Below are 22057 nucleotides of genomic sequence, written 5' to 3'. Positions count from 1 at the left end.
AGCGAGGACGAGGGGGTGTGACACCGATTAGCAGGGTGGGGGCCTCTGTGGTTCCCTGCCTGCCCTGCTGTGCACATCTCCTCTCCAATGTCATTCCTCGCCATCCCACCTCAGGGACCGTCCTTCACCCTGTCTTCCTCTTCTTTAGGGTGCTTCCTATCCAGGTGCTACGCCACTCCCACCTTCTGGGACAGAGTCCAGAGGTCAGGGTCTTCATCCCAGTGGACCATTGGCACACTCGGTTCAGGGTCAGCCCTGGGCTGTGGGAGGCTCCCAGACGCCTACGGAAAGTGACAGGCTGGAGAGAGGCAGTTACAGTTCCCCCAAGGAGGCAGGCGGTGGGGTTTATCATGAGCCTTCTCGTGATTTTTTTTTTTCTATTAAGACACTGTCTCACTGTGTAGCCCTGGCTGGCCTGGGGCTTGCGATCTATTTCCAGGTAGGTCTCAGATCCCTCCCAGGTGCTGGAATTACAGGCAGGAGCCATTACGACCAGCTGTGACTTAAATGCGAATTCATTCACCTCCGTAAAATATCCCACAGAGGGGCTCTGAGGGATGCTGGGTGGGTGAACATGTCCCTGTCCTGGGAAGGCAGCACACTCAACTCCACTGAACTTGAGTGTGAGCTTGCCAGGTGGACCCTCCCCTGCCTGCGCATCCAGCCCCTTTATCACAGTCTCCGTAAACAGGCTAGTCAACGCGGAAAGTAAAGTTGAAAACGCTTACAAAAGGCCGCCTGGCCCCGTGGTGGGGTACAGCATCGAGGAGGGGTCCGGAGGGGCCAGGGCCTCTGGGGTATCATGGGTGGGGAGCTAAGAAGGGTGAGGACTCAGGACAAACAGGGCCCTTAGTGACTGTGAGCCATACAGCACTCGCCGTGGCCAAAGGCGACTAAAAACCTTCTAAAACACGTTTGTAAAACCCTCTCCGACCGAAGATGGGCATTCTACAGGACAGGAAACAAGCTCAGCTAGGTCAAATAAACTGCCCAGGTGACCCAGAGTCTGGGCTGAAGGGCTTCAGGTAGTAAGCTGCCCGTTTCAAACAAACAAACAAACCCACATTATTTAACTAATTAATTGCTTTTAAAAGATAGGGTCTCATTCTGTAGCCCTGGCTGGCCTGGAACTCCCTATGTAGACCAACCTGGCCTCTAACCCATAGAGATCCACCTGCCTCTGCCCCGAGTACTGGGATTAAAGGTGTGCGCGCCCGTGTCCAGCTAGCTCCCATCTTTAATGAGGAAAACGGATTAGAGCCCTGGCTTTGGATGGGGCGATAGAATGGGAAGTCAGGTGCCGTGGGAGCAGCAGGCTGGGAGGGAGAGGATGGCTCCCAGCTCTCACTTCCTGGGTCCCAGAAGGCACAGTAGGGATGAGTCACGCTCGTCATGGATGTAATTGTTCGTAGTAACCACAAGGGGGAGGAAGTCATCCAGGCTACTTCCTGATGGTGCTGTAATGGTCCAAGTGTCCCAGTGCAGGGGGTGCCCAAATTCCTCGGTGAACTTGGCCCTCACAAGCCATGTAAGACTGGTTTCCACTCAGGGCCCCTGGTGCAGCCAGTCTCCCAGGGAAGGCTTCCCTGAGAAGCTGCCTGGCTTGGGAGGACCACAGAGCAAGGGAGGGTCATGGAGCCAGGGAGGGCCACCAATTCTGAAGCCAGATGTAAGGGATGCTGGGGCAGCCAGTAACACAATGTCCTCCTTACCTCCATGATCTCATTGTTTTTGATGAGAAGTGACTCTGGGCCACCGTAGTAGAGATACTGCATGACCAGCTGGAAGGAAGAGGAGACAGTGAGTAGAACCTCAGTCGTACACAGTACCACACCACTCCAGAACATCCCTCTCCCCGATGGGGGACGTTTGCACAGGTTTTCCTGATCACACCCTAAAACCATGGCCCTACAGTTTTCAGGCCCTGCTTCCATGTCTGTCCACAGGACCAAATCAAACCTGAGCTTGTCTCCTCAGGACGGATGAGTCACCCGAGGATGATGACCAAGGGGAGCCAACCTCTCATCCAGTCAGGCTGTGCAGGAGATACAACTTAGAGACCCTGACTTAAAACCTCCTGAAGTTGCTGGGCGGTGGTGGCGCACGCCTTTAATCCCAGCATTCGGGAGGCAGAGCCAGGTGGATCTCTGTGAGTTCAAGGCCAGCCTGCTCTACAGAGTGAGATCCAGGACAGGATCCAAAGCTACACAGAGAAACCATGTCTCAAAAAAACCAAACCAAACCAAACAAAAAAACTCTCCTGAAGTCCCAGAGGGCCACGCTGGGTAACAAGTTCCTCACAACAAGTTGACCAAATGCCGGAGGAAGCTGAGAGGGGCCCAGGGTTTGATATTCACTGATGGTGTTGTGAATGTTCCAAGAGAGGCTGTCCCTGTTGTGTGACTTCCAATGTCTGAATTGTGCCCTAAATTACAGTTTTGCAAATGGGTGTCCTTGAATGGCTGAAGACCATGAATGTATCTGAATTGGTGTAAGCGCCCCACATGACAACCAAGTGTTCCTTTGCACACGGTGCAGCGCCGCCCAGTTTGTCCCAGTCTCTCCAGTTTCGACTGCCTTCCACATGCCTGGCTTTCCCTGGCATTCCCTGGGTTGGCCAAATTTGCAGACTAGCCACGTCCTGTATTGGGACCACACTGTGGTACAACCACCACAATAGGATTGGGAATTTTCTTCAAGTGTGCCATGGCATACACACACCCATACACCCACATATGCCCCCCACACCCACACACACACATACACACCCACCCCAGCCCTCCCATACACATCCACACCCACACATACACATACACCCCCACCCCCCACCCCCCCACGCACACACACATACCCCATACACACACACACACACACAACCCCCCCATACACACACACACACACACACACACACACACACACACACACACACGTCCACACATGCACACACAGGAACACAAATAAATAAAACACTAATTTTGGGAAATGTTTAACACTCTTAAAGAAACTGCCAATTAACAGATACTTCTGTGCCACCAATGGCTAGTCCTGATATACCATGGAATTATGTGGAATGTTTGCACATTTCATTAAAGCAGATTCCTAATTGAACCTGTTTTTTGTTTGCTTGTTTTGAGACAGGTCTCACTGTGTAACAAACAACTTACTGTGTAGCCCAGGCTGGCCTCTATCTCATATTCCCCTTTCCTCCACTTCCCTGAGTACTGGGATTACAGGGGGCTGTCGCCACATCTAGCATGGTATCTGTCTTGTTTTTTTTTCCTTCAAGACAGGGTTTCTCTGTGTAGCTTTGGATCCTGTCCTGGATCTCACTCTGTAGATCAGGCTGGCCTCGAACTCACAGAGATCCGCCTGGCTCTGTTTCCCGAGTGCTGGGATTAAAGGCGTGCGCCACCACCGCCCGGCTGGTATCTGTCTTTTGTGCACTGTCCGCTCTCTCCTCTTGCCTCTGTCAGAACCTCTATCATGTCTTCCAGCCCCCTCAGCCTGGATGAGCTCTCTTCTCTAACAGTGGAGGTTGGCCCTCCTTTGGGTCCAACTCAGTGCTCACCCAGCTCTGTTTCAGGCAACTACTTGTCCACAACTCAAGTGTCAGTCTTTGGTCGTCTGAGACTACAGATGTCTCATTCATCACTGTATTCCTGTGCCTAGCACAGTGCTCGGCACACGGACAGCACACGGACACTCTATTATAGTACTATTACTTGGATACGGGGTCTCATTTGATACCTCAGGCTGGCGTGGAATTCATGGCAATCCTCCTGCTTCAGTCTTCCAAGTGCTGGGACTGCAGGCATGTCACCATGCCTGCCTCAAGTGAACACATTAGACAATAGCATGTGTCCTGTCTGCCTCTCCCTTCCGCTGACTTGGGGTTTTGTGTCTACCTGCCCACCACAGAGGTGGTGACATTGTCTAGGCCTGAGTTGTTCCCCTTCCCGTCCTGCCTCGAGCGCGGGCCTCATTTGCCTGTGAAATACTGTCGGCCAACACTGGGCTATTGCCTTTATTAAAATCAAGTGATTCCTCCAGCACCTTTGTGTATAGGCCAAACCAATAAGAAGAAGAAGCACCACTGTAACGTGCACCCCCCAGCATGGGCGCTCCATTTACAAAGCACTTTTCTATCAGCCATATACATTTATTCAAGGTTGAGCCACGGGCTGAAATTGCCGCATTGGCGGAGGGAGACCCTGGGCTAATGGAGCTTAAATTGGGCCGTCCCAACCCCCTTCCAGACTCCACCAGTGCACGCATTTTCTCTAAGTGGCTGCAACAAGCCCTTATTAGGCCAAAGGGCCTGCACATGGAACTGTTTTTCTTGGCGGCTGCCAACCTACATGAGGCAGGGACTTTTGCAGCCTGAAAGAGGCCTAGCTCCAGGTGTGGCTTCAGTGGATCTGGCTCTTGCACACATGTGATGTTAAACAGTCTTGGGGGAGGAAACACAGTACAGTATCAATTACTAAAAATTCTTCTCCTAAATTTATATGCCAGGAACATATAAAGTGCACAGGCTTTTGGGAGCCTCCTTGTGGGTCGGATTCGGCCTTCCCTGGCCTATTTCAAGCCACAAATGAGGCTCTTCTTTTATGAGCAATGGGCAGGGACACAGACAAGTCCCCAGGGCCCGATAAATCTTCCCTTCCCATTACAGGAACTTGAAGCTAATGTGGCCAGCAAACCTTCCCCATCGGAAGCAATTACAGGCCTAGGGATCCCCCTGAGGCCAGCCTTTGCCATGCAGGACTCTGACAACAAGCCCACTGGGCAAACAGACACTGAGAGCTTCCTCTGAGCCAGGCTCTTATTACTGGAGCCTCCCCAGTGAGGGCGGGGCTTATCAGTCATGGGGTACTTCCTGACGTGTGTGTGTGTGTGTGTGTGTGTGTGTGTGTGTGTGTGTGTGCATGTGTGTGTACATGTGTGTGCGCATGTGTGTGTGCGTGCATGTGTGTGTACGTGTGTGCATGTGTGTGTATGTGTGTGTACATGTGTGTGTGCATGCATGTGTGTGTACGTGTGTGTGCATGTGTGTGTATGTGTGTGTACATGTGTGTGCGCGTGCGTGTGCATGTGTGTGCGTGTGCATGTGTGTGTACATGTGTGTGGGCATGTGTGTGTACGTGTGTGAACATGTGTGCTGTTTTCTGCCTTCAGCTCACAATCCCACTCTAACAGGCCACAGGAGTCTTGCTGTAGGGTCAGGTGATTTCAGAGCAGACTCATTTTCCCAAGGATGTGAGAAAACAATGGACTGGGTTCAGTTTTAACCTCGGCTCTCCTGGGGCAGCTGTGGGAACTCGGGCCACATCCTTCCAAGAGCTCGTGGCAGGGGAGTTGGAAGGATCACGGACACACGGACAGCATTAGCTTTCAGGTTCGAACCCTGGGCCCAGCAGCATCAGAGGCTCTTGACAGAAGTGAGACTTCTCATGGTTGAAAGCCAGGTGTAGGGACGGGACCTAGGGACTCACACGTAGTGTGTTTTCAAGTCATTCTGACCATTTCCAGGGCACCAGACGCCTGTTAATGTCCAGAAGATGCTATAAGGAAGAGTGCCCCGCTCCACGATGGCAGGAGGAGGGAGAGGCCTCATCATGCCCAAGGCTGGGTCCTGCCCTGAGGTTCTGCTTTTATGGGTCTGATGTACAGACTAGACATCCAGGGGACATTTTCAAAGCTCCCCAGGCGATATCAATGTGTGATGGAGACTGGGGGAACAGGAATTCCGTTTTGGTATGGTTTTTACTTAGACCATCTCAGAATGGAGTCCTTGAGGTATGCCACCAGATGGGCGAGGCACAGATCCTGGTTTCCAACATGGCCAGGATGAGCACATCATGTGAGTCCTTTTCACGTGCTCTTCTCTTTGTCTGGAATGCTCTAGCCTTCTTCTCGAGCCCAAAGCCTCATTCTGAGTCCCATGGCTTTGGCTTGGCCTTTGATTCTCCATTCCTAACCCTGCCCCAATGTCCTGGGTCTGAGCTGTTACAGCACATGGCTCCAAAAGGGAGCCCATGTTTGCAAACACCCCACGTACAATGTAGCCGACGGGAAACTTGGGGATACTCCCTCTAGACTTACAAGTCTTTGGGAGAGGGTGTCCTTTACCTTTGGGCTGGGGCTAACAGGCACTGGCCTCCAGTGATTGCTGTAGGGTTGCGGGATGGAGTGGGAGGGATGGAACGAGTGAACCGGCAGTACAGGGGTGTCCCAGGTGGTAGGGACAGCTGAGGCCCGAAGGCCACCCCAGGGCTCACCTGGAAGATGGGGTACTTCACATAGCCGATCTCTATGCAGGTGCTGTCGTTTGTTGGCTTGCTGGAGAGGAGGGCCTTGAACCTGGACAACACAGAAAGATCAAGACTCATCCACACGGCTACGTCTTGCCCAAATGACTCTCCTCCTGACTAGTCTCTGGATCCTGCTCTGAGACACCCCTGGATTATAGCTGTTAGTGTCTATTCAAAGTTAATGACTATGCTTGGAACTCACATCCTTTCCCAGACTGGCCCCTGGGAAGGAACCGGACGCTCTTTAAAACCCCATCACTTTCCAGTGCCAACCCGGGGTCTCCTCCGCAGATGTCAGTCTGTTCTGAGCACCTGCCCTGGCTTCTCTCTTGTCTGGAGCCCAGGATACCATCACCTGTCCTCCTTTCTGTTGTCCAAGCTTTGCTCCAGGGAGGCAGGAACTTCTGTCTTTGTGAGACAGGCGGCCTCGAGGGCATTTAACCCATATTCACTGGGGGAGGGGCTCCCATGGGTGACCATCTGTCTTGGAGATTGGATGCAAAGCCTCTGGCCAGCAGGGACCTTATCAGTGGGACTGGACTTCAGAAGGCAGGGATAGGAGCTAGGGATGGTCAGTTGGTACAGCGGGTCTGGCGTTCATAAGCCAGTTCCAAATAAACTGGGCCTGATGGTGCATGCCTGTAATCCCAGTACGAGGGATGTGGAACAGGAGATCAGAAATTCAAGTTCAACCTCGCTACACAGTGAATTCCAGGACATTCTGAATTACATGAGATTTTGTCTCCCAAAAGGAAAAGAGCAGCAATAGGAACAATCACAGACTTATTCCAGCCACAGCGACGCCGGGGGTACGAACCTGGGAGAGGCTGTGAACAGCAGCACTTTGTGAGCATAGAAGGGTCTTCCCTCTACCAGAAAGGTCACATCAGACATTTCTTTATTGTTAAGAAAATGAGGATCTGGAACGGAAAGGGGGGCAGTGTGTTAGTGAAGGAGGGTGACATTGGGTCTCTCTGGCGAACACACAGGGGAGGACAGGGAAGCACAGTGACCTCTTCATTCCTCATGGGTGACCCAAGAGTCACACTGGAGACAGCACCCATGGAGGACGGATGCATCACTGCCACCCAGCTCAGCAAGGAGATGCTCAAAGCTGACCTGTGGTAGAAGCAGCCCGTGGGCTGGTGAAACGGCTCAGTGTGGGTAACGGCACTGGCTGAGCGTGCGGGGTGACCTGAGTTCTGGTCCCCAGAATCCACTTCAGAGTTGGACATGGTAGCCCTGGCATGTGGAATCCCAGTGCTCCTACAGTGGGATGGGTGGTGAGGGCTGAGACTCCTTGGAAGCCTGCTAGACTGGTGCACCCATCGGCAAACAAGAGACCCCGCCTCAGACACATGGGACATGAGACCTGACGGTGGCAATTGTGCTGTGACCTCCGGCACACCCACACTCTCACACTCACAAAGATTAGAAGGAGAAGGCAGACACACCTCCAGGCAGAGCTTAGAGACCTCAGGGTATGAAAGACCTGTCTGTGAAGCGAACCCACCCATCCTCCTGCCCTTTTCTTAGGCTCAGTGTCCCCCCCCTAGTGGAAGGGGTGTAGAAGGGCAGCCGCCCCCTTGCCACTGGACTCCAGGTTCTCTCCCAGAATCAGTGACAAAGGAGCCAGCCCTGTCTCTTAAAACAAAGACAATGTAGCTAACACTCACTCACTGAGTCTAACAATGGCAGTCCCTGTGCAGGGAGGAAACTGAGACATGGAGACATCCCAGGGGCTCTGCAAGCCAGGATTTGACCCAAGGCATCCCAATTCTACGGCTTGACCCACCAAGTACAAGGTTCCTAGGTATTACTTTGAACTCAGTCATGCAGACCCCAGGTCCTTCTGGGTGGCCCTTGGAGTCAGCCCAGACCTTCTGCCTTGCTAGGAACATCCTCAGCTCCTTGACTCCTATCCTGGTCAGTCTCCACCCAGCAAAAACAAGGTGGCTCTAACTGCCAGGGTCTCGTGGTAGGTCACCTGCATGTCAGCTCACTAGAACTGCGGCACTCAGGGCCGGCGTTCACAGTGCTCGCTGGGGGAGTTTGAGAAGCCACAACGTATCCACCCGCCTAAGCGGTTCTCCTGGACTCATGCTCTGTGCTGGGTGCTCCTCATCTCTATGAGAGGTGCTCCAAACCAGGACCAAAGGCAGAGGAGCTTTCTTCCCTACGGTCATCCCCAAGCTCCTGACCGTTTCTCCCTCATTCCTCTTCATTCTGTTACCGCCCTTGGTCAGGTTACATCATCTTTCCAGACCCTTCTGGAGCTTCTGTTGGTCTCTTTGCCTTCACTCACCACAGGAGCCATCCTTCCTAAAGTCAGATCCCGTCCTGATGGGGCACTAGGATACGTTTGTATTTCATACCACGGGGTACTTGCACTCCATAGCGCAGGACGGAATCTGCATGTACACGCTAAGGCCAGCTTGGCAGGGCAACTGTTAAGTCTGTAGCCCAGGTGGTTCTAAGAAGGGCCTGAGCCCAGATCCCCATTGGATGAGGACCAGTCGGAGAGATTGTCGGGGGAGAAGGCTCAGAACTGTGACTGTCCACATGACGGAAGGCAAGACTGAGCTCTGGAATGGCTGACTCGTTGTTTCCACCCTCCCCATACAGCTTGGGGGCTGGAGTGGAGAGAGGTTTGTGTTAGGGTCTTAGTCCACTGCCGCCTCAGATCCTGGGCCCTCTTAGTGATTCAGTTCCTGTCCCTGATGACTGATTTTTGTGGTGACAGGCAGTGTGGGTTCTGATTACAATCCCCCTCTCCCCTTCTACAAACCTTCCAATAGCTCCCCAGCGCTCCCAGAGAGAACACACTCGTTTTCTTTCCTTCTCTCTCTCTCTCTCTCTCTCTCTCCTTCCTTTCTTCCTTCCTTCCTTTCTTCCTTCCTTTCTCTCTTTCTTTCTCTCTTTCTTTCTTTCTCTCTTTCTTTCTTTCTTTCTTTCTTTCTTTCTTTCTTTCTTTTTTAAGATGTATTTTTATTACTTTTAGTGGCATGTACATGTGTGGGTATGTGCATGTGAGAGCGGGTGCCTGTGGATTCTAACTTCCCTGGTCTGGAGTCCCAGGCGGTTGTGAGCTGCCTAATACGGGTGCTGGGAACAGAACTCAAGTCCTCAGGAGGGGCAGAAGCCGTACACACTCTTAACTGCTGAGCCATTTCCCTAACCCGAGGCCATACTTCTTGACAAGACCACTGTGACTGAGTTCCTTCTCCACCTGTCTAGTCAAGACCTCTGCCTATTTTTAAAAAATACTCTTTTATGCACGTGTGTCTGAGTGTGCACTGTGTGTGTGCAGGAGCCCGTGGAGGTCAGAAGAGGCATCAGGCGCCCTGGAACTGGAATTACAGACAGTTGAGAGTCACCATGTGGGTGGTGGGAACAGGACCTGAGTCCTCTGCAAGAGCACTTACCCATGAGCCACCCAGACCCGCCTTCTCATGGTGCTAACCTTGGAACTCTGACCCGTGTCCCGAAGACCAAGTCCCTTTCACTGCAAGTGAGAAACACCGCACCATGTTTAAGGATTCTCTTCCCTCTCTGGCCATGGGAAGCAGAGCTTATGCTGTGTCTTTGACCCGGCCCTCAAAAATGTTCACGCTAACAAGGTGCCTCACAAGGCACTCATGTGTGGTGCACTGCTGTCACGCTCTGGGAAGGCGACTCTTCGCCTCGACCACCTTTTCATTGGTTGGCCTTTCCAATCTGTCACCCTGACGATCAATATTTCCTGCAGGGCAGAAACACTTGTGGCTTAGGTATACATCGAATCAGCTCTATGCACTCAATCTTTAACTGATAAAAGCAAAGGAATGCTTTTGCTATAGGATAGCAATTTCTCCATCGTTTCATATTTAGAGAGAAAGGATACAGGGAGTAGAGAAGGTCCCAACCCTTATAGGAAAAGGAATCCTTCATTGTTAATTTTTTATTACTCTCTAGGCAACAGGGGATGGGCTTCTGCAATGGCAGGCTCAGGTTTCCAACCTCAAGACAGCCAGGCATTCTCTGTCTTTTCAATTCTGCTCTGCCTGTAGTAGCCCCGGATCGTCTGGATGAAGGCCGTGCCTGCCTGGGGAGTCTCAGGAGCTGGCCCTACACAGTGAGGAATTCTGGCATTGGCAGGGCTTGTCTTCAAGTCCCAGCTCCACTCTGTCTCCTGATGGCAGTCAAAGCGTGGGATAGGCCATGCCTACCTCCTGGGATATCTGAGCGCCACTGAGAGGTGGAAGTCAAGTGTATGGCTGGATCATGTGCAGGTGCCCAGGGAGCATATAAAGTCATCGGCTAGCCTCACTGAACTTCAGAGCACCCACCTCCACTGCTCAGGTATGCCCTGCGTTTTCAATTATAAAAGGAGTTATTTTGTTTTTAATTATGTGTGTGTGTGTGTGTGTGTGTGTGTGTGTGTGCCCACAGAGGCCAGAGGTATTGAATCTCCCTGGATCTGCAGTCATAGGTGGTTATAAGCCACTTGACATGGGTGCTAGGAAATGAACTCGAGTCCTCTGGAAGAGCAATCTTCATTCTTAACCTCTGAGGCAGTTCTCTAGCCCTAACCTGCCCTTGTTTGTATGGTCACGTGTGGTGGTTCCTTTCTTCTCATTATCTCCTAAAGCAGGACGACCATCAGGGACACCTCTGGTTCATTGGTGTCTCCTGCCTTCTCCTCTGCCGTGGAGATGGCGGACTTTACAGCTGGGAGAGTTGCCGCCTTAGTCCCATTTCTTTGATAAAGCACCATGACAGACAGCTTTGGGGAGAAATGGCTTAGTTTAGTTCCCAGCTCCTGTCCACACTGCAGACAGCCAACGCGGCAGGAAGCAGCTGGTCACAGCCACAGCCAGGAGCAGAGAGAGAGAATCCACACGAATGTTCTCCGCTCACCTGTTCCTTTTCACACAAATCCAGGCAATGGTGCCCACCCACATCAACAATCAAACAAAGACAATCTCCACAGACCAACCTAATCCAGACACTTCCTCATTGAGATTCTCTTCCTAGATGGTTGTAATCTGACTGCATCAAGTTGGCTACCAAAGCCATCACAGCTGACAGGGACAGTGGGCTGTCTATCGAAATCTCCTGTGCGTGGGACTCATGGGTCAGCAGCCTCAGCAGTGCCCAGTGTCTGCGACCGAGGGAAAAGGTCCCACACGGGAGGCACTGCGGTCTCCTCATCCGCGTCCTCTGTTGTGTTCTCCAAAGAGATTTACCGCCTGCTAAGGGAGCTCTCGTCTCTTGGGCCTGGCTCCTCCGCTCTGCCTCGTGATTGCCCTCCACAGTCCCACAGTTTTGCTTCCTTCCCACCCCTACGCTCCACGGCTGTAGCCTGGCATACCCGGGCCACCACTCACCCAGGCGTGATGTCTGCTTCCTCTTGATCTCCGTGAGCTTGGGAATGGGGTAGGGACCGTAACAGTGTGTGAAGATGACGCACAGCTGCTGGCTGATCACTTCATTCTGTGAAGGAAGAAGAGGAGCTGTGTGCCAGGGTGCCAGGGTGGTGCAAGCCAGGCTGTCACCACAGACACCTGTCCCCCTAGGCAAGAGGAGCCCGTGCATTTACTATATGTCCCCCAGGACAACAGACATTCAGTTTGCATTTACCACGCCTGGACTGACCTGCTCTGAGTCCACTGCTGAGTGCTTAGGAGATTTATAAAAAACATTTTCCCATCTCACCCTGATCATTTCCTAGCCAAGGGAAAGCAGGCTTTTGTAGCTCATGACTAGAAAGCTTTCACCTCCAATCCACCTTTATCCGTACTCTCCAATTCTGGAAGCAGCCAGTGGCCCTGAGCAAGCAGCAGAAAGCCCTTTTGGTCCCATGACTGCGCCCCACAAGGACAGGACGAAAGCTTCTGATTCAGCTCTGTAATAAGTGGATTCTAGGGCTCAGGCATTTTGGATCTGGGAGTCATCAGTTGAATCACTTTTCAATAAAAATAAAAATAAGGACGGCGGAAGGCAGTTCTGTGCCTCTGAACTCCAGCTGGCCGTGGCTCAGGGAGGACGGAGACTGGGCCGAGTGACCTTCGTCCTAGTGTTTTGGTTCTTTTCCATGCCAGTCCTTCCCATTCACTGCCCTCCACGAGCAGGTGTGCAGGCTGGGGGGTGGGATGTGACTCACAGCATTCTGCTGCTTTACGTTGGGCAAATGGCTGAAACAGGGGCTAGGCGAGTATTTACAACCGCCGTGGTTTGACTCAGTGTCCCTCATGCGTTAGGGTGTGGCCCCTTCTTTATGATACTATGGGGGAGATGCCTAGACCTTCTTGAGACCCTGCAGGAAATCTGAGGTCCTTGAGCATGTCTCCTCAAGGGATGATGGACTCAGGCCTTTCTCTCTTTGCCTCCCGGCTGCTCCTACCGCATGCTCTGCCCTGGTACATTGTCTCACCTCTACCCCAGAAGCCATGGACCACGGATCTCCAAAACTGTGAGCAAAACGAACCTTCCCTCTTTTAAGCTGATTGTCTCAGGTGTTCTGTTTTAGCAACACCAGGCTGACTAACACAACAAAGTACCAAAAAAGGAAGGTTAAAACCCACTTTGTACCATTTCTCTAAAGATAAAAAACTGAAGAGTCTTAGAAGAACAGAATGAGATCCTCATTTTTTTCTTTCCATTTCCCACAAGTGAGTGTTGCTGTTTTTTTTGGTTTGCTTGCTTGTTTGTTTGTTTGTTTGTTTGTTTATTGACTGGCTTGGGACCACAACGATGCCAGTGATTCAAGATATTCTCACATTTAATCCCCAAGGCAGGACATAGCTCCTCCAGGTGGGTAAAGAAAATCCAAACCCTTCTATCCAAGTGGCTAGATCTCAGAAGGCAGTGTCAGCTGGGACACATGACGAGAGGGGTCGTTAGCGGGAAAGGAAGAAGGGATGGTGGCCGCTCCCAAGGGTGGCATGGATGATACTTTAAGAGCAAACACTTTGCCACCTCACCCTGCACCCACGGGCGAGCGAGCAAAGTGCTTCCCCCCATGAGCAGCACTAGAATGCCCTGGGAGCTGGCGAGGAATGCAAATCCCACCCTTTTCTTTCTGCCATTCTTTCTCATTTGTGCTTGAGACAGGGCCTAACTATGCAGCTCAGGCTGGTCTTGAACTCAGGATCTTCCTGCCTCATTTTCTAGGGCCTGGCATAAGAGGCAAATGCTTCCAGACTGGATCCCATGCTTTTAAAAAACAGCATTTTCTTTCTGGAGCTGGGCAAATCCCGGCAGCAGGGTGTGCGTGAGTGGGGGGCATCACTGGGTAGGTGACAGTCAAGGTTCCTTTCATGGCAGCCTCCGCTGGCCATGACATCGGCAGATGTGGGGTGACCTTCCCATTGGCTCTGTGGGTGCATACCAATGTCTGTTTTTGTCATTCAAGAAGATAAAATGACAGTTCACAGCGAAAGGCACCGCAGGCAAACCCAGGGGGAAGCTGAGGGAGGGGCAGGGTGACTTCACAGTGAGATGTGAGGTCTGCAGCAGCCAGGCTACCTGGATAGGGATCCTGGCTCTCCTGGATCCTCTAAATGGGTCTCAGGGCCATCATTTCAAATGGGAGATGGTGATAACACCGTCCCTCCCTCCGGGGCTCCTTGTGAGGTGTAGAGTATGGAGTGGCTAGAACCCCCGGCACACAAAAGTGCTCTGCAATGGGTGATTATTATCATTAAGGCAAGTCCGCACATGGAAGGGAGAGTCTGGGAGAACTGTGAGGGCTGCTTGAGGACACAGAGGAGAGAGAAAATGGGGGAAAGACAGGCCTAACTGGGCTTTGATGAATGGATGTGGCAGAAGGGGGAGATTGCTAAGCACACATTTGTCCTGCTCTGGTGTTTTCTCTGAAGTTGATAAATTAAGCAGTTTTAGCAAATGGTGTTTACATTGAGTCCCGTTTTCAAGGTTTTTCACAGAGATGGTTTGAGAGTTCCGCTGTGAGGATCTAGGAATGTCTCTGGTGACTTCTGGATGCTTTCAAGATTTGGTCCAAAATTCACTTAGTGGCTGTTTGTCACTGGCAGCCATTTGATAGGTGCAAGCTTAGACTGAGGCGTTGCTCAGAGGCTTCCTGTCCAGCACGTTTGCTGATTTCCCTGCTTTGATTGAGATTTTTTAAAAAAAACTTTCTGTGGTACTGCTAGTTATGGTCCAGTGTGGGACTTGGGACAAACACCTGCTTCTTTGGGGTTTCTGAGATGCCTGATGCTGGTACAGAGTAGCCAGAATGATTTTTTTAAATCATTGAAAAAGAGAGATTTATTTCCAAAGAGGCCTCCAATAAGTCTCATGACAAAGGATAACAGACTTTTTTTTCTTTAATTTAAACAATCATATTCTTCCTTCTGTTGATGGAGAGATGGAAGAGGCGTGCAATTTCCTATTCCTCATAATAAGCTGCATGGTTTAATATACTGTATCCCCTCTGTAATACATGTTACAATCTGATGATGCTGAGGACAGTCAATAAATGCTAGAACTGAGATAACAGGATGAAGGACAAGCTATGAAGGGAGAAAATATCTGCAAACCATACGGCTGACAAAGGACTAGTACTTAGCATATATAAGGAACTCTTAGAATTCAACAATTCAAACAGAATAAACAGTTCAACTAGAATGCAAGAAAACGATGCAAAGAGAAATTTCAGTGAAGAGAGTATGCGGATGTGGACCAGTGCATGCTTGGGGAATGCTTGACGACACTCTACCTTTTCCTTGAAGGTCAGTCTATGTGATGTCATACCACACAGGTAAGGGTTTCCATGGAACTTCCTATGAAAGCACATCAGCCCTCTCTCCTCCCTTCCTTCTTGGGCCCGCCCCTTCCAGAGGTGGAGCTGGCTGCTTTGTCTCTGGGTCACCTCTCCTGGGTGTGCAGCACAGCTGCCGGGGAGCAGGTTTTGGTCCACGTCTGGCAAAGGCCTTTCCTCCTTCCTGCCCCCCAGATGTTCCTGCTAGGGCTGTTGGTGACTTTCATGTCCTTCCACCCAATGACTCCCCCTTGCTGCCGTCAGACACTGGGGTGCTTGTGGGAGGCTCCTCTCCCCTGAGCCACCAGATGAGATGACACACGTGGCTTTTTGGGTGGCCTGGGAGACCGGGGAGCTTGGGGTGCTAAGTGTGTTGTGTTTTGGGGCCTAGGGATGACTGATTCCATCTGACAGAAATCCACCGGGCTCTGCAGTTACAATCTGGGGAATTTTCCACATGTGTGTCGTACTTCAAAGTGATGTTTACCCAAACAAACAAACAAAAAGCAAAAGGCAAAATTTCTCTGTAGCATGGAAAAAAGTCAAAACCAGGCAGGTCAGAAAACACGTGGCTATAGACACTGGGAATGCACCCAGTAGTGCCTTTCACTGAGGTGGTTCTGGGTAATTCCAGGTGAAAGCCTTTGATCCGTTTATTTTAAGTTGGAGGGGGGAAGGGAGGGTTTGCTTTTGAAATGTTCCCTGCAGGTTCCACTCTTTCTGAACTCACTCAGGCCCACTATACCAAGGCTGGCTCAGTAGTGCGGACGGACGGACGGACGCCACACACAGCCAGCAGGGGCCACACACAGCCAGCAGGGGCCACAGAGGCTGGTGTGAGGACGGCACTGACCAGGACAGCTGCTGAGAGAGCTCTGGCCCCAAGGCTCCGAGATGCTCTGAAAGCAGGTGGACCGTGCTGCTGGTGGGCTGACTGCCATCAGAGAAGGCAGTTCTGTATGCCCCTTGCTCTCACAGTGAGCAGCCCGTCAGCCTAGCCCACACACTGTGGTTCATAGGCCAGTTTCTCCTGAGACTTCACAGGCTCCATGTGGACCCTGGAATTCCACAAAGCCTGCCCTGGGACAGAGTGATCACTCCAGCGCGGTCACTTAGCTGCTTAGCAGTTGGGTGAGCCTGGGCAAGTTAGTTCCCATCTCCTCGCCTCAATTTCCCCTTGTTTGTTAAATGGAGATGAATTTAGGGTTCCTCCAGAAGTGCTTGTAAGACTGTAAGATTTAAGCCCTAAATATGCTTAAGTTAGTGACTGGCTTGTAACTAAATTAAATATATATTTTAAATTAAATATATATATTATTTTAAGCTTGGAAAAAAGCTTCATTTATGTCTTGAGACATAATGAAGTTCGTTACAAAAGGGTTCTACAGACAAATGGATCTGGGAAACACCTTAATTCCCTTTGTGAATTTCAGGGCACTGAAGAGAGAAGTGTCATAAGGCAAATGTCACCCTGAGGAGAGGAGACGGTACCGTGACCCAGGTATTCACAGCTGGCTGTGCCTGCTGCTGTCCTGAGCTGGTGTTTGCAGAACAGCCTTGGGGAAGCTTTGCAGAAGGCCCTGTGCCTTCAGTGAGGCTTTCAAAGCCACTAAGAAAGCTTCTGTGTGGTGTCCGGGAGGAGTGGAGGGACACTGGCATTTCTGCTTTGCACTCCCAGCCACCTAGAGGCCTGTGTGATTATCAATCCATTTACAGACAGGGAAATTGAAGCAGGGCGGGGTTTTAAGAAGCTTAACTGGGTCCTAAGGCTAGTAAGTGGGAGAGCTAGGATTTGAACCCTTGTAATTTGGCTCCAGAGTACATATGCTCAACCACTGTGTAATATGAGCCCATGCACTTGGGTGATCTGGTGGCTTAGGGTATGAACTCTTTAGAGCCTCTCTGGGAGATTGGTCCGCCCTCGTGCTTCTCATGGTCACAGTGCTGAGGTGTTTTCTAACGGTGTTCCCTGGCCTTTGGCTGTTGACACCAATGGGTGTCAGGGAGCAAGTCCATCAAGGCTGTCCAAAGCCAGTACTTCCCATCAACACACAGAGGGGACTACACACTCCTGGCAGGGCCTGGAGTGTCTTTTTTTTTTTTTTTTTTTGGTTTTCGAGACAGGGTTTCTCTGTGTAGCTTTGTGCCTTTCCTGGAACTCACTTGGTAGCCCAGGCTGGCCTTGAACTCACAGAGATCCGCCTGGCTCTGCCTCCCGAGTGCTGGGATTAAAGGCGTGCGCCACCAACGCCCGGCTCCTGGAGTGTCTTTATGATATTCCCAAATGGATGACTCTGCAGAGATTTCATGGAATGATCTCATGAAACCCCAAGAGCAAGAGTGATGTTTAGAAAGAGATGCAGAGACGTGGCATTCCTTTGCTGGGAATGGAGACCTTGGTAGGGGTGAACCCCAAGGAATCAGAATGAAGTTCCCCTGACTGGCCCTCCCATCAGAGGTGTCTAATGTTTTGATCCTGTGATATGATATCATCTATGCATATGTTGGGCTTCATTCATAGTCACCCTGGGATGCATGCAGCCTTTGGGCTGCATGTTGGGCATGTTGTCAGTCTTAGCTTTCCAGAAACCGTAGCAGAATATTGTCCAGGGATGGCACCATTCCCCTCCTCTGACTTGATCCTCACCCTTTGGGCCTGGTCAGCACCAGCACCGTGGGGATGCCCCCTTAGCCCCTTTTGAGTCTCACATTTTCTTAGCCTGGTCCAGGGAAACTAAACTAGGTTTATATGCTTTTAGAGCACACGTGTTAGTATCATCCCCTGGCTTGAGAGCAAATTCCCTGAGTCAAAGATCCCTAACCTGCTCTTGTGCATAAATGCCTTGGGATACAGGAAATGCTCAGCCGAAAAGCTGGCCCACAAGTGATTGCGCAAGTAGCTGTAGCCAGCCGAGATGCACTCGCCACCTGTAATGGTGATGTAGGGATGTTTAAGGACCTTTCGTTCCCAGCAAGGGACCGTCCAGATCTATGAGCCTCCACCCTCACTCTCTGCTGCAATCATAATGGCCTCACCCCCGCCACCCCATTGTACCTTGCTTGCTTTTAAGATTTCAAACATCAGGGGCAGGCCTTGGGTGACGAGCTCCTCCGTGTACTCTTCTTCTTGAATGGTCTTGAACTCCTTGAGCAAACACTGGATGAGAGGCCTGCGGTGCTGCTGGAAGGCGATCCGCAGTGACTCCAGCCACGTGTGCAGAGTCCACGGGACACCTGCATGGGGAAAAGGCATCGGGCCAGGTGGGAGGGGAGGGCGGACGAGGGGAGGGCAGAAAACAACCAAGGAACAGGAATGTTTTTATCTGGAAGTTGGCCTTTGTCTAGGAAGTTACCAAGCTATGAAACCAAGGGACCAGCCTTCAGTGAGCACAGGCACTTTCGGAAGGGGAAATTCTGCTGCTTATACGTGCTCCTCAGACTATTGAGGGTGCATTTTACAGTACCAGTCACTGCGGAGAACATTTTAATTACTCATTCTTATGCATCTATGCCTCGGAGTCCACTGTCTTCCTACTACTCACTGGGGAGGGGAAAACTCGGGGGAAGAGGGAGTTTCAGAATTAGATGATGTAACCATACTCAGATGAGGGCTGAGAACAGTGAGACTTGACCATCCCCTGTCACATCTAAATCAATGGGAGGGGACCATTGCTGACCCCCTGTGTGAGACATTGCCACCTGCAGCACCTCATCGTGTCTATTTCCTTTAACAAGGTCTCCTAGCAGATGACTGCCATAACATGCAGTGAGTGGTGAGGAGGGAGAACATGCCTCACCTGCTTTGTAATGAACAGGTAGATTGTTCTGAGCCCCCAAGCTTAATCACTCAAAATCACTTGTTACTCTCAGGGTAACAGCATACATTTCCTATGTACTAAACGGTCCATCTGCCAGAGCAGTCACCTCTCCAGAGCAGTGATCCAGTGGCTTCTATTTGTTTTTCAGCCTGCCATGAGAGGAACCCATTTCCATGTCTCACTGTTCTCTAGCCTTGCCACTAGATTGATGCTAGGTTAGCCTGGATCGCCAGACACACCAACGAGACAGCTCTGGGCTAGCTCACTGCAGAAAGAGCTGCTGCTCTCCTGAAAGGATCCTGTTGGCTCAGAGGAAAAGTCCTGGTGAGGAGGCATTTGTCTGTGTCAGTGGAGTTCGGTGTCCTATACAGTAAGTCTTCAAGCCCTGGGAACCACCTGGAGTGATTGTTAAATATACAGATTCCAGCCTTTATCCATCCAGACCCTCGACAGCAGAGCCTCTGGGTGCAGGGCCTGGCAATCTGTATTCAGACAAGCTCCCCAGGTGATTTACATATCTGGTTCAAGGTCCAGGGTTTGGGAACCAGGACAAGGTGATCCAAGGTAGGACCTCAGGGCAGGCAGGGTGCTGCTGTCTGTGGGAACAGTGTGGGTGTCTTGGCCTGGAAATGTTCTCACAAGAGAAGGAAAAGCTCCCTAGGACCCCCTGATGTGTGTGTGTGTGTGTGTGTGTGTGTGTGTGTGTGTGTGTGTGTGTGTGCATGCTGTGTCCAGTGGTGAATAGTGCCCAGACTGACCTATACTCCTGATATCAATTGTGACATCCACGTAGCCATGCTCAGCGCTGTGATACATGGCCTCCCTCAGGGCCCTCAGTTTGGCCTTGCTGTTGCGGCTGGTGCACAAGGGGGGCGGGGTTGTTTCTGCCAGGTCTGTCCCCTCAGCCAGAATCTCCTCCAGGGACAGGATATCGCTCTTCTCCTTCTCTGGCTGAGCGAGCAGTTTGCGGAACACATTCCTGTCAATCATAAACCCAGAGAGGAAGACACTCAGAACGGAGGTGGCTGTGTTGGGGCACGGTAGGGGTCAGGAGCTGCTCAGTGCTGCTCACTCAGGACCAGGAATGAGAGGATGGTTCCCAGATGGTGGCTTCATGGATGACAGGCTTTGGGGATGAAGGAGATGGTGGGGTAGGACTGGCCATGTTTCCCGGGGGACATCTTGAGGCTGAGTAATACCCAGAAAGTTCTGGAACTCTGCCTTTTTGAGCATTAGTCCGGTGAATTTGCTCTCTTTGGGCATTGTGTAATAAAATCTGATAGGGTGGAAAAAACCTAGAGAGGACATGAGCCAACAAGAAGAACTCTGTCATTTTTATGTGAATTCTTCTCAGATCGTGGCAGTTGACGTGATGTACTCTGACCCATACCGGCCAAGAGTGACACATATCTCTGTGGTTACAGATGGCTGAGCGTGAACAGAACATGGCAGTCTGTATGCACATACAGTGCGGGAAATTGGCTCTTAGCAGAAAGCTGTGAGTGAGGGTGCTCTGGTCAGGCCCTGAGCCTGGGCTACCCCACTTCCACTAACCCCTGAGCCCCACATCCAGAGAGAGAATGGGTCTGGGGGAGGCCTGGGAATCTGCATTTTTAACAAGCACCACTTGGGACCTGGTGGCCTTGGCCCATCCTAGCCTACCTGTGTCCATGGGCTGCGGCCTGGCTGAAAGAGTTCATGTCACCCTGGGGGGTTGTAGAAATTCCATTCCTGTACATGGTTCCTATCAGGGGATCCGCACCACGCTCCAACAGCAAACTAACCAGCTCAAAATTCCCTGCAAGCCCAGAGAAGGGGGTTTCGTAAAAGAAGAAAACAAAAGCCAATCACAGGTACATCAGAGGCCACATCGGAGACACCGGGGCTGGGTTCGAACCGGCGACTTACCAACAGCGGCGGCGAGCTGGAGCGGAGTTTCTGAATAGTTCTCCTCACCGTGCTCCACTGAGCCTTCTACCTTGGCTCCAGCATCCAGAAGGAGCTGCAGGAAAAGAGTGGCCACTGAGACGTGGAAGGGCGTGGTTCGTGGGGAGGCGTCAGTATACTGGCTGACATCGGTCAGGCACTAGTGTCCCCTCCCCCAAGGCCGGTGACCTTGTACACTGGACTAGAGGCAACTTTACCTCAGAAAAGAAGCCTCTCGTCTTTTAGGACCCCAGACTACCCACAGCATGGTCCATGCACAAGGACATGTTACTCAGTTTGCTAGAAGGGCTGCCTCTCAGGCCCCGGCCTGGACGTACTGAACTAGTCTGTATTTTAACAGGCTCCCCAGGGCGTCCTTAGGAATATTAAGGTTTCTAGAAGCACTGAGATAGAAGCATCCAAATGCTGAAAGTCTCCATGGTTGGGTCTGTGTCACAAGCCTCAGAGGGCAACTGATGATCAACAGGGGCTCAAGAGTTATGACCGACCCCAGGAACATGCTCGGCCAGCCAGGCTGAGCATCCCTCCCAGACCCCTCTGGATGGCTCTGAGGACAGGGGAGGTGTTTAGTTCTCTGGACAGTGAGATCTGGTAATGTAGCAAAAGCTGCAGAAAATGTGCTTCTCCTGCCTTCATTCGGTGCCTTTGCTGAGATACGCGAGCTTTTTAGAGGAGGCGGAGGCGGAGGCGCTGTCCGTTCACCGCTCTCAGTGAAGGTGCTGTTGCATGCAGCATGTAACATGGGGGAGAACCCACCATCTTTACTACCCACCTCCTGCTACCCGAGAGCACATCCCCGTGACTGCACCTGCTGCTGGGATGCAGCCTGACTACCAGCAGGTTCTGTCTGGCTTTCAGCTGTTCCGTTTCCTGAATGAATGGCTGAGGACCCCATTGTCCATTAAGGGATTCTGTCTCCGTTCCCCAGATGCTATCAGCTCCCTTCTTTCTTAGATTCCCCCCTGCCAAAAAGGGGCCGAGTTTGATATTCTATAAGCGGAAGCCAGCGCCAAGGATGCTACATCACACTCAGCCTCCTGAAACGCCGCTATGGGTCTGTCTTGAGGATTCCCATAGCCAGGACACATCAAAGGTTCCTGTGAAATGCCAACACCGCTGAGCCGTCCCTGCCGCTCCACTCTGCTGCACAGAATTCAGACATGTGGGCCACATCAAAGAGGTGGTTCTCACTGTCTCTACACTCACTGTGGGGC

At 51.5% G+C, this 22057-nt stretch overlaps 1 protein-coding gene across 4 annotated transcripts in view; it reads right to left on the bottom strand.

Annotated features, from left to right (window-relative positions):
- The window catches only part of Btbd11 (BTB domain containing 11), a 267822-nt gene that overhangs the window by 6388 nt on the left and 239377 nt on the right, over positions 1-22057 (bottom strand). For 3 of the 4 annotated variants that reach the window (XM_028883643.2, XM_028883644.2, XM_028883646.2), the window contains 8 exons: positions 20805-20898; positions 20559-20694; positions 19655-19875; positions 18134-18312; positions 11684-11789; positions 7132-7234; positions 6282-6363; positions 1713-1781 (listed from right to left, as the gene is read on the bottom strand). In XM_028883643.2, coding sequence (XP_028739476.1) covers positions 1713-1781; positions 6282-6363; positions 7132-7234; positions 11684-11789; positions 18134-18312; positions 19655-19875; positions 20559-20694; positions 20805-20898 — 990 coding nt within the window. The remainder of the gene's footprint in view (positions 1-1712; positions 1782-6281; positions 6364-7131; positions 7235-11683; positions 11790-18133; positions 18313-19654; positions 19876-20558; positions 20695-20804; positions 20899-22057) is intronic. The other variant, XM_028883645.2, reaches the window with a different exon arrangement.

The sequence above is a fragment of the Peromyscus leucopus genome, chromosome 18, assembly GCF_004664715.2.
Source record: "Peromyscus leucopus breed LL Stock chromosome 18, UCI_PerLeu_2.1, whole genome shotgun sequence".
In the NCBI taxonomy this organism is placed as follows: domain Eukaryota; kingdom Metazoa; phylum Chordata; class Mammalia; order Rodentia; family Cricetidae; genus Peromyscus; species Peromyscus leucopus.
The sequence above is the reverse complement of the archived record's forward strand: the minus strand, read 5'-3'. Positions and strand labels throughout refer to the sequence as shown.